At 43.7% G+C, this 12855-nt stretch overlaps 1 protein-coding gene across 4 annotated transcripts in view; it reads left to right on the top strand.

Moving 5' to 3' along the window:
* LOC137653507 (uncharacterized) overlaps positions 1-9552 on the top strand; it is a 197062-nt gene extending 187510 nt beyond the window's left edge. For all 4 annotated transcript variants that reach the window (XM_068386986.1, XM_068386978.1, XM_068386970.1 and 1 more), the window contains exon 4: positions 8897-9552. In XM_068386986.1, the coding sequence (XP_068243087.1) occupies positions 8897-9490 (594 nt within the window). In that variant the 3' untranslated portion in view covers positions 9491-9552. The remainder of the gene's footprint in view (positions 1-8896) is intronic.
* Positions 9553-12855: the final 3303 nt, after the last annotated feature.

Raw genomic sequence — 12855 nt, 5'->3', positions numbered from 1 at the left:
CATGGCCTTAATAGCGTGCGCAATCGGGTCGGAGTCAACCTTGTTGATCTCTTCGAGCGTTTGATGCGTATCTTCTCCAGACTCCTGACACATCCTTTAGCTGTGCTTTTAGCACCGGGTCTGTCACTACTGCCAACTGGAAAGACCCCATTACTCTTTCCTGTTGGCATCTTAAAATCCTCTTGTGTTGGATTAGTCTTTTGACAGATGCCGCTATTTCTCTCCTCTTCTTTAATAGAATTGATAGGTGGTATGACTGCAAGTCCCCATGGAAACCTAACCATTGAAACTTGTGAGCTGCAGAACGGCGAGACTTCTAGCAATTGATCTTGAAGCCCAGGTGTTCCAAGACTGGATCACCTTTCTGGCCATCTTCTCTTCCTTGCCAGGCGGAAGATGGCTAACATCACGTGATTGATGTGAGGTGAACTCGAGCCTTGTCGATTTAGACGATTTAGACATATTACTATCTCCTCGTTGTCGAGGACCAGTCTGATGTAGACTGCTCTGCGAGGGGATAGTCTCTTCAATGTCAGGAAGACTGCCATAGCCTTCAAGATGTTGATATGAAAGTTTTGAGCTGGAGTGATCAATTTCTTGCACTTTCATTTCATGCGAATGGCCTCCCCTTGCTTTTAGCACCGGGTCTGTCACTACTGCCAACTGGAAAGAGCCCATTACTCTTTCCTGTTGGCATCTTAAAATCCTCTTGTGTTGGATTAGTCTTTTGACAGATGCCGCTATTTCTCTCCTCTTCTTTAATAGAATTGATAGGTGGTATGACTGCAAGTCCCCATGGAAACCTAACCATTGAAACTTGTGAGCTGCAGAACGGCGAGACTTCTAGCAATTGATCTTGAAGCCCAGGTGTTCCAAGACTGGATCACCTTTCTGGCCGCTTGCAGACAAGTAGTCTTGGATACTGCCCCGCACCAGCCAATCGTCCAGGTATGCTACTACTTGTATTCCTTTGGAGCATAGTTGCTGGATGATCGTGTCCACTAGCTTTTTGCATACCTTTGGGGCTATGTTTAGTCCAAAGGGCATGGCTGTGAAGACATATTTTGTCTTCTGTAGCCTGAATCCTAGGTAGGAGGAGATGGTGGGTGACTGACTGGTAGGTGCCAATAAGCATCTGCCAGGTCTATTGAGACTATGTACAACCCTTTTTGGTAGAAGGGACCTTATGTGTTGCAATGTAAGCATCCGGAACTTGTTTTCAATGAACTTGTTGAATGGGCACAAGTCCAGAGTGACTCTGGGTTTATCAGAGTCTTTCTTGGGAACACAAAACAGCCTTCCCTGGAATTTTGATGGACTTCGCTTTTCTCATTACCTTCTTATGAGGTATATTCTTCCAATAAGGGGATGGAGTGTTGGAAGAATTTTGGAAATGTGGGGTGGATTTTTATTCTTTTTCCAACCAAGTCCATTCGTAATTTGGCTGTGGACCAGGGATTGAAGGTCCAACGATCCTGAAAGTGGAAAAGTCTGTCTCCTACCTGGAACCTCTCATTGTTTAGAGGTTCCTGAGGACTTGTTTCCGTGACCGCGTCCTCCTCCACCCTTGTGGGGTTTCCTGAGGATCCTCTTTTTGGGCCCTTACCTTTGTAGGGCCGAAAGGTGGTCGAGTGCCCTTCAAAGCCTGGATTAAACACAGGTGACTGGTTACCAGCTGTTGAGGGGATATCTGGAAGGTGGTTTGCAGCTGGGCTACCATTTGAGGCACTGTGGTCATGGTCACAGTTGGAAATTTTGCAGTTCTAATGAAGATTTCCTCTTTGAGGACATGGCCCACTTTTGGAGAAGGTGCCTATTCTCCGTGGTGGCTTTGACAATGACTTCTTGTACCACTTCCTGTGGGAAAGGGTCTTCGCCCCTGATACATGATGAAATCAGTTTTCTGAGTTCGTGTTTCACCGTTGTTGCGGCAAACACACGCTCTCTACAGGTCCTTTTTTGACCTGAGAAAAGCATACAAATCCATCACAAGGCTGGGGCGTTAATTAAGGCCTGCACACATCTATCTTTTGTCTCCTGTTCCCTTCTCAAAAGATGGTTTGGCAACTTTGGAAGGTTCTCATTAAATTGCTGGCCTGCTATCCTGGATCCAACTTCGAGACGAAGAAGATTAGATGTACCTCTTTTCCAGTCCTCGCAGGTGGGCATAGCTAGAGATAATGGTTTGCATTTCTCTAGGATTGGGCAGAGTTTGCCCTCTTCGACTGCTTTCATGACACAGTCTAGGGCTTTTCCGAAAGGGGGAAGGCTCTGGAGGAAGGAGCAATGAAGGTTGTGTGCTTATTGCTCAATGCTGAGACATTGGAGTTTATATACCCGGCTCCTTTCTGGGTCTTGGTAAGGATGGCTTGTGCCTTGTCATGTTCGAGGACAATGCCTTCCTTCGGTATAGTCTCCTCGCGGGATGTAGGTTCATCTCGCAGTCTCACATAGCAATCTGGGTATGCTGAAAGCTGGGCCAGAATTAAAGATCTTCAAGGGGTTTGGACCCCAACTTCTCGGAGATATAAAGCTTCCCATTTAACATGGGCATGTGTTCCGTTTACCTCCAGAGGTTGGTTTCGGAGCAGTGAGGGAGGTCAGATATTTTAAGGGGCTTAGCAGAGCCCCTGGAAGCGCCAGGGCGTTTCCTTTCCTGTACGTCTCTCTTCATCTCTTTGAGATCTTGCTTATTCTCTTGTTCCTTCCGGAACAGTGTCAACATCTGCTGGATCGACTCTAGTAGCACTTCACTCCTGCCAACCTGTCTAGCCAGTTGGGGAGTTGGGGCTGAAGAGGTTGACGGCATAGGTTGATATGCCGACACAGTGAGCTGAGGGACCTCAGTCACCGTCAAAACGGATCCTTCTTCCTCCGGGGGTGATTGAACCACTTCTTATTCAGGGCCTTCTTGCAGTGGGTCCTGTTCGGTGTCAATGGACACCTCCGACATCCGTTCTTGGAGGATGTCCAAACCTTGCAGCGCCTTGTTGATATCCGCGACCACTGTCCGTTGGATAAAGGGTGGCTGGACCTGTACCTGAGGCACAAATGTATTTGATTGAGCCTTAAGGAACAGTAGGCACTTCAGAGATTTGTTAGGTAAGGTAAGGTCCCGGAGAGTTCTTCTGGAAGCCTCATACTCACCTTCGAAGGGTTTCCCTTGCTGTATCCCTTGACTCCGTAGGGTCAGGGATATCTTTTCCAAATCTGTCGGTCAGCAAGGTCAAGCGATTGGAGCGACCCTTCGGGTCCCAGTACCTCCGGGATCCAGATACGATGCAGCAGGGGCAAAAGACCTGTACATCGTATGCCCACAAATATTCTCCCTCTTGTGGTTGCAGAACACAACTTGTACACTTCACCATTACCTCTTCCTGTAAGGGAGAGAAAGGATGAATGAGTACTAGGTTGCTTATATTATTGATATAATGTATACTTAAAATACGGGTCCCAGTACCTCCTGGATCCAAATACGATGCCGCAGGGGGCATGAGACCTGTACATCATAGGCCCACAAAGTTCTTACTCTTGTGGTTGCAGAACACAACTGTACACTTCACCATTGGCTCCTCCTGTAAGGGAGAGAAGGGTGAAATGAGTACTCAGTTGTTTATATCATTGATATAATGCATATATAAAAATAGTAATGCATACTATTATATTTAATAGCTTAGGATAGTAAGCTAGAAAGGAGATAGGAAAGACCCATATCTGTGTTTCCTCTCAAAGGTAGTTGCTGAGACCTCCGTCAATATTAATGTTTAAATTCCTTATAAGGGAAAATACAGAGTGGAATAACTCTCGTAAGTAGAGCTGGAGCTAGTAAATATTTATACTAACTCCTCCACCTGTAAAATATTAATACTGAACGGTATTTCACGAGCCTCCAGATAATCAAAGGATTCATCAGGGTATTGAGGAAATGCTTCAACCTCAGCATGTTATGCGGTCCCAACAATAGGCTGCGAAAGGATACACAGTATGTTAGAAATACTTGTACTACTGTATTGTTATATACTGTAATTTTCCAACTACTGTATTGTTGTATACTGTAGTTTTACCGGTACACTACCGGGATTAGGCTAGTGCCTGGCAGCACTAAGTGATAGAGAGAGAGAAAGAATGGAAAGGAGGGTTTCCTATTATTATGGTTTAGCGCAATAAGTGGAATTGTAGAAGGGTTACTGCCGCCTACCGTCTCTTTGCCAGAATGAGAATTCTAATGGAAGGGGAGGAATGCATCTGATTCTAGCTTCCATCCAGCCGCAACTTGTGCCGCCGGAAGTACTGCCGGTTGCGAGGTCTGTGGATGGCAGTCCAAGAGAGGACTGAAGAATTCTCAACAGAATATTGGGTTTCCCACCGGCAGCCATCAGGGCCGGCTCAGTCTTCCCCCCCTGGGCATTCGCTTCTGGTGAAGGAAGGACATAAGGGGGAGTTGGCCGACGCGACAACCTAACCGCCGCTGGTAGGGTCCCGGCCGGCAATTAGTCAACCCAGCAAGCGGGATGATTGTAGAATACCGGCCAAAAGAATGTTGTGACGACTAGGCCACCACTAAAGGACAGAGGGGGGGGGGGGAAAAAGGTCTTATAGTTTGCAGGGGAGAAAGGCGGGTGGCAGGCATGCCGCCTACTTTCGACTGTAAACTTAGGAACATTGGCTTCCTGTGTCGACGCCGTCGTGGGCAGCAGGGGAATAAGAATTCCCCTGTCGGCGACATTGTCGGTTATAAGACGTGTCTTATAGTCTACAAGGGAGAAAGTTGGCGGAAATTATGCTGCCTACTTTCGGTTGTAAACTAGGGAAGCATAGCTTCCTTTGCCGACAACGTCATGGCCAGCAGAGGAATCACGATTCCCCTGTCGATGACATTGGCGGCTGCAAGATAATACACCATGAGTTACTGTCATACTTCAAAGCTGGGATACTCGGCGGCAAAGAAGATCGACAGTAAAACACTATCCAAGTCAAGCCGGAGTTAACTACTCGTTGGCGATGACGGAAGATAGGGTTGCCGCTTGGATGGCGGCGCTCAGAGGGTAAGAAGGGTTTATCCTCTTTTCTCTTAAAGAGAAGCATATCGAATTATACCAATAATTCTAGGGGATATATGTATCCCCGACCGAATTAATAGAAACAATACTAGAGGTTAAACAATGGGATTAACATTACTAACGTATACCGAACGGGTTAGGCATACGAAAGAAACGTTATATTTTGGAAGAGGAAATATTATATATGTATATGCAAACTTCACTAGTATAATTTTGCCTAACTAGCTAGGAAATTTCTTTATAGCTAATTACCAGGAATGTTTCACTACTAGCTAAATAATTGCATTTATGACGTGCGACAGCGGTCTTAATATGGCCGTGCTCCACTTGACACACTTAAATTATGCTAGTTTAACTGTGAGAATGGAGCTATAAATTATACACAGGAAAGATTAAATACTCAACTTTCCAGAGGATGAAGAGGCTGGAGATTGCATGATAATATTCCGATAAACAGTAACAATACCGAGAGAAACTTGGGAGAGCACCGTGCTTAAATGCTACATTTAAAAGGAAGTATTTGCCATAGCAGTACAGGGAGGGGGTCCATCGGGTACCTTGATAAAGGCTTCCCTTCGTTCACCACTCTTTCCCCTCAAAGAGTAAAATCTATTCGGGGTGAAGATTGCTATGTGTCGTATCTAAAAAATACGTCCCCTGATATTATGCGACAGCCGTAAAGTTATATTACGGATAAATCGCGCAGGAGTTAGAATTTTGGAAACCTTCGGTTTATTTCTCTGGGAGTATCACTGTAGCAAATATTCCTTAGAAAGGCTACCTAAATTTAGGAACCCTTCCATCAGGACGACATGGCTAAGCCCAATATATATATATATATATACACATATACAGTATATACATATACAGTATATATATATATATATATATACATATACAGTATATATATATATATATTATATATATATATATATATACATATACAGTATATATATATATACATATACAGTATATATATATATATATATATACATATACAGTATATATATATATATATATATATTTATATATATATATATATTTATATATATATATATATATATGTATATATATATTTATATATATATATATATATATATATTTATATATATATATATATATATATTTATATATATATATTTATATATATATATATATATATATATTTATTTATATATATATATATATATATGTATGTTATGCTCAATGTTAATAGTTGCCTAATGTGTACATTAGGCATATTTTTGCCCAATGTGAACACTGGGCAAAATGGTTTGCCCAGTGTACATATTAGGCAGAAAAACTTGCAAAATTGCTTATTGCATACATTATGCAATCCCATTTTGCGGAATGTGAATATGTCACATAATTTTGTCTAATGTGAATATGAATAAGCGGAAGGAGGACAAAGAGACACTGATACAAACTGATAGAAACATGAACTTTATTCCAGACAAACTTTTATAATAGCTACACAAAATGAAGTAAACACAAATAAACATTGTCTGACTGCAAAATAGCAGGTGCTCCAAAAATCAGAAATATATCAAGAAGATTTGCAGCAACCTCTTCTGCTCTTTCCGTTGTAAGGGGACGCAGCACACAAAATTTGCTGAAATGGTTGACGAATGTCATGATGTACTTGTAATCACCATCGGGCAATGTTTGAAAATTGATGAGATCAATTTGACATCTTGAAAAAATGTGATGACTGCGCACAGGCTTCACAACGAGACCTTTCGGAACATTTCTGGCTTACTTCTGATGGCAGTGCTCACAGAATGAAATATATAAGTAGCACACTTCTTGTGTGATGTTTGACCACCTTTTCTTCACTTCAGCTATTGTTTTCTTACCACCACCATGGCCAATACCTTTGTGAGCTGCTTTAACAATATCAAACACTTCTTCTAGAGATGCAACAAACTTGAACACGTCGTTGGCTGGATTTTTTCGTTTTCGAATTAGTCTGTCAACATTGCCAACACGCAAGATCTCGTAGCGCTTTTGTAAGTTGTAATCAAATGGAGACGTAGCGCCATGGGAATTTATCCTCAGCAAATCTTCTATAAGCTTGTCACGTTTAGCAGTAGGTTGCAGGACAGCATTTTCGGCCTTTGATTCCTGTGTCTCACGTAGCTTCTCTTCAAATGCAGTTTGATCCATCTCTATTACTGGAAAGATAGATAGATATATTAAATGTATGCTCAATAAGGCACCAAACCTTCACATCACACCTCAAACTATAACCACACTTCACTCCACTCACCACAACCAGACTTCACTCCACGACAAACACTCCCACGCATTCACACAGTCCACGCACTCCCCACACACGCTTCCCCCCACACACAGGACAGCGTAACACTCTATTCAATTCAGTCTAAATATGGTTGCCTAATCTGAAAGTCTTGCTTAATGTGCTGATTAGGCACGCATTTTGTACAATACAAATATTAGGCAAACTGTTTGCTTAAGGTACACATTAGGCAATTTCCGCTGCCTAGTGTACACATTAGGCAATTATTAACATTGAGCGTAACATATATATATATATATATATGTGCATATATATACACACATATATATATATATATGTGTATATATATATATATATATACACATATATATATATATATATATGTATATATGTATATATATATGCATGTGTATATATATATATATATATATGTGTGTGTGTGTGTGTGTTTGTGTATATGTATACATATGTGTATATATACATATGTATATATATATATATATATATAAATAAATGCATATATATATATATATATTATATATATATATGTATATATGTATAAATATATGCATACATATGTGTATATATATATATATATATATATTTGTGTTGGTGTGTAATTGTGCATATCAATCCAACAAATTATGAAGTTTGTAGGTTTTTATCATAGTTTTAAGTACTATAAATATTTGTGTCAACGTATAATTCTGTTTGTATTCTACAGCTATTGTTTATTCCACATACGTCTTTCAATGAGGTAAAGCCCATCAATTCTGCCTTGGCAAACATGTGTTACATAATGTAAACACAGTTAAAAGAAGCCATCAGTGCAGGTTCATCTAGTTGGATAAATAATCTAAAAACTATAGACTCCTTGTATACCCTGATGAAATACAACATTATCATGATAAGTTGATAAGAATTATAATAAGAATCCAACATATCTATTCTATCAGTTATTAACAAATGTAACAGGTTACAGAAAAGGTAGAGTAAGCGACGACTGAGAGACTAGAAAAGGTGGTTACCGGAGGGATAGGAGGAGGGTCTAGACATAGGGAGGGAAGGAGAGTGGATGGACTGGGGAATGCATTAAAGTATCAAAAATTAGGGCGAGGCCTATAGAGTGCTGTGTCAAAGTACCATTCTGATCAAGTAATTAGTATGGGAGATATTAAGGGAAAACACACTATTTTTTTGCTAGAAATGCATACTAGGTCTCTAATTCTGAGTTTGTCAACCGAGCTGCGCTTGCAAAATGTATAGCACAATGAATGTTGAGTAAATATCGAAATAATAAAATGTGTTTAAAAATATTATTTTTGTTTGTATACCTACATTGGTTTCAACTTACTGTGTTACTTTGAGCTCAGATTTTTTTCTCTTTGCAATATTTGCTAAAATTGTTGTGGTATCATCAATTTACTTCAGATAATACGAATGATATGGTGATTGGTTTGTGTCCCTCATTTATTCTTTATTATTTGTATCAGTTATTACCTTTTTTAAATGTTTCAAATTATGTATTAACAAGTTTTAAGTATTGTACCTTTTCAATTGCAATCTTTCTTTCTAGGCATTTCCAAGATTTGCTGCAGGCTCTGGAGCTGGGCGAAATTTTGAACACGGTGAAAAACCAGACGAAAATGGATTCTTAATGTACCCAGAAATTAAAGAGTACATTACAAGTCTTGTGCTAAGTGACATATTTTCACCGGAAGAAATAAGACATTTTGTTAGCAATTATGCTTGCGAGAATTTTCTTGTATCAGAATCCCCTGACATTAAGTGCAGTCCTCAGACAGTTTATGAATTAAGAACTCTTGTTAAGGGTTTCATTTATTACGTACAGTCAGACATTTATGCATACTCAAAAAACCAGGAATCCAAAAAATTGATGATATGTCTTGGAAATGGATATCCTACTTTATATTTTGTACAAGATGAAGAAAATCAGGTTCTTAATGAAAACATAGAAATTGTAGAACTAGAAGATGGTTCTGGTGTAAATGAAAATTTAGAATTAAGTGAAACTATTGACCTTGAGGAAAAACCTAACGGTGAAATTTCTGTTAAGGTCGGAAAGTCAAAAAAAGAAAACTCTAAAAAGAGTGCCAAGATAGATGAGGTACCTTTAAAGATATTTGTAACAACTCGAGTAAATAAATGAGGAATTTTCATCACCGGTATGTATGCATTCCTTAATGTACAAAAGAAAATTATAATCTTAGATAAAAATAGGTAATTTTATTTTAAGCATGGTTTGGATGTGATAAACAAGAATTTAAATCTATGTATTGGAAAAAATCTGAAGGATTAGTTTGGGATAGTAATGGATTTTTAAGGTTAGGAGCTGTATGATCCCAAGGACTCCTGTAAAGGCTAGAACAGGATATAACAAAGAAATATTGTCATCCCTGCCCTAGTGCCAATGTATCAACAGGAAAGCACGGATTTGTTAAAAACAGTATAACATTGGATTCAAGCTCTTCAGAACACATCACAACACCTCCAATTCTATATTTGCCTGCTACCTGACAACATGTCACCCAATGAGCAGTTTTACTAATTTCTGAGAAAACTGCAATGCCTCTTGTTCATTTGTCTACCATTAGCAGCCTTCTTTTTCCTATTGTAAGTCGTGCAAGGCAGACAGGTTTTTTCCTGAATCGATTGCTATAAAAGAAAACATTTTGCTACCTGTTTCTATCTTGAGCTTAAATGTATGAGTAATGCATTAGGATCTACTTATTTCTTTTAGTGTTAGAGTGAGTTTAATCACAGGCATCTATAAAGAAGGCCTGGCCACTGATGTTAAGAAGATTATCTACGTCATCAATGTGAGGCGGTACATTGGGCGATCATCATCGAGATTAATCAGTATTCCATAATTGTTCCGACAAGAGATACTTACCTCAAACTACTTTCTTAGGAGGACTGGTAAAACCACTCCGCTCTGACCAAAATGATTCAAATCCCAACCCCCATAATGCCCAGCTGCCCACCCGAGCTGCGAAGGGGATATGGTTTGCGACCCGGGCGCCATCTTGACCTTAGGTCCTCAGTTCTCGCTGGTCGGTTGTAACATTCACTCGTCACAACCTCGCTCCTGCTCTGACCCTGACCTCGTGTTTACCGCATGGTCTCCCTGTGTTCCCTGTGTTACCTTGTGTTTTCCTGTGTCCTTTCTTTCCCTGTGTGTGTATCGTTGCCCTGTGATGGAGGCTCATCGTCATTGGCCTGGGCCTTCTGCGGAGAAAGCGTGTGGCGTTTTCTTGTGTAAGGAAGAAGTTGATCCTCATACCCTTTGTTCCACGTGTCAGGGACAAAGGTGTGCGAAGGATGCTACTTGCCCTGAATGCGTCGATTGGCCCGACTGGCAATGGAAGTTAGTCGGGATGAAGAAGAAGAAGGCCAAGAAGGAGAAACCGGCGCGTATTAAGTCGAGGGAAACGTCGGTAGAGTCGTCCTCATCCAGGACGACTCCGGAACAGGTGAAGTCCCCAAGGTCATCCCCAGTTCCCGTCCATGGCGGGGACGTAGGTTAGTCTGTTACCCGGGCCTCAACCGATTGTTGAGCCCGTTGTTCCGTCGGGTGAGGCCCCTGTGGCGGATCCCCTATTATTGTCCTTGTGGGTACCCCCTCCATGGAAGAGTTTGTGGTGCAAACTCTTGGTGTGGAGGTGCCCCCCTTGGTAGTGGTTCCGGCTGTAACTCCGGTAACCGAACTGCCTTCTCTGTGTGTCGTTGCAGGTCCATCATTGGGAGCGTACGATCCCTATCCTGAGCACTGTGTGACGGGCTCTTCTGATGTTGTTCTGCCGCCCAGGTCAGCCGTGCCCAGGACCCCGGGAAGTTTGCCGAGAGACGACGAGCAGCCTTGAGACAAAGTAGACCTCGGAGTGCGATGCACCCACCCCGAGCCGTCTCCCTCAGTCGGGTCGGCAACCCGAGTGGTGGGGAAGGCCGGATCAGTGACGCCGGCAAACCTCCCAAAAAGAAGAGAGCCAAGCGTTCTCCTTCTTCCTCCAACGGAGACCGATCTTCGGACGGGATCTCCTTGGAGAGTTCCTCCTCCGGCGAGAGGAGAAGGCGCAGGGGGCGCAAGAGGAACCGTTCGCGGTCATCCTCGAGGTACTCTAGAAAATGTTCTAGGTCGTCCTGGAGGAAGCACAGGAGCCGCAGGAGCAGCAGCATGAGGAACAGGCGGCATCGCAGGTATGGCAGTTCCCATTCACCAAGGAAGGCCAGTAAAGGTTCCCCTGTGCCCACCGTAGCAGGGGCTGCCCGTGGGAAGGAAGTTCCTGAGAGGAGAGCGGAGCGCGTGGTCGACTCCCGGGGCTCTCCGGCCAGTCCATCGGCCGCCCACCCACCGGCAGGCCCCGTGCGACCAAATGTCGGTAAGGGTCTCCCAGTGACCCCGCAGAAGGAGCCTAGAGGTGTGAGCACCCCAGGCGTGGTGAGGCCCCGTTCGAGAGAGGCGGGCAAGCCCATGACACTCCCCCCCCCCCCCCGAGGCACTCTTTGATACGGGTCTCCCCGCTTGGGTGGAGCCCTCAGCTACCCCCGCAGGTTCAATGAACGAGCCCCACCGTGAGGACGAGTACCCGGTGGAGAAAGATGATGAGGTGGGTGATCTGGTGTTGCCGGACGCAACACCGGAGGAAACGTCGATGTTCGGGAGGGTCCTAGCCTTGATCCGGAACCAGAACAACCTGAGTGAGGCGGAGGAGCCCAGGGATCTGGACTTCGCCACAGCGGGGGACAGGGCCCTGGGAACGGTGCCTAAGGAGTCCAGGCCTAATGTCAACCTGCCCTCCTCGGTCGACTCTCTTAAGGCCAAGAAGTTGGTCAACTTGTTCGTGGCGGCGCCCAAGAATTCCCTCAAGGACAGGAACTCCAAGAAGTTGCTGGTCTTTCAGAAGAGCCAAGCAAGGTTCTACACCCCTGAGGGCTCTTCGGGTGCCGCCCATGGACATGGGAGAGTCGTTGGCCGTGCTGTCGCAGGGCAGGTTGGATGAGCGGTCCATTTCGACATCCCTCACCTTCACATTACAGGAGGCCCTGTCGATGGAGGCCTCCATTTATTCCCTGGCCCATGCCTTGTCCTGGTTGGATTTGTGGTCTGCGGCAGTGGCCACTTTCCACACCAACCACGATCTCTCCAACGAAGCAGACCTGAACCTCTTCCGAGAGCTTCTCCGGTCTGGGGCCAAGGCCATTAAGTTCTCCTCCGCTCAAGCTTGGACTCAGGGCACCAACTGGGTCCTGCGGAGGAGGGACTCAGTCCTGAGAAAGTTGGCTCAAAGGATCCCAGACAGAGATGCCAGGTTGCTTAGGAACTCCCAAGTGGAAGGGAAAGGTCTGTTTCCAGAGAACCTGGTGGAGCAGATGATGGAGAGACTCGTGAAGGAAGGCAGGGCCCCCAGCGTTTTTCCTCAGCCACGACAGGCTCCCAGGAGACCCGCTAAGCCCTTCGTGAAACGGTCCTCGTCTGCTCCCAGCAGCAACCGGACGCCTCCCCCAGGTCCTGCG

This window comes from Palaemon carinicauda, chromosome 1 (assembly GCF_036898095.1).
Source record: "Palaemon carinicauda isolate YSFRI2023 chromosome 1, ASM3689809v2, whole genome shotgun sequence".
NCBI classification, from domain to species: Eukaryota; Metazoa; Arthropoda; class Malacostraca; order Decapoda; family Palaemonidae; genus Palaemon; species Palaemon carinicauda.
The sequence above is the reverse complement of the archived record's forward strand: the minus strand, read 5'-3'. Positions and strand labels throughout refer to the sequence as shown.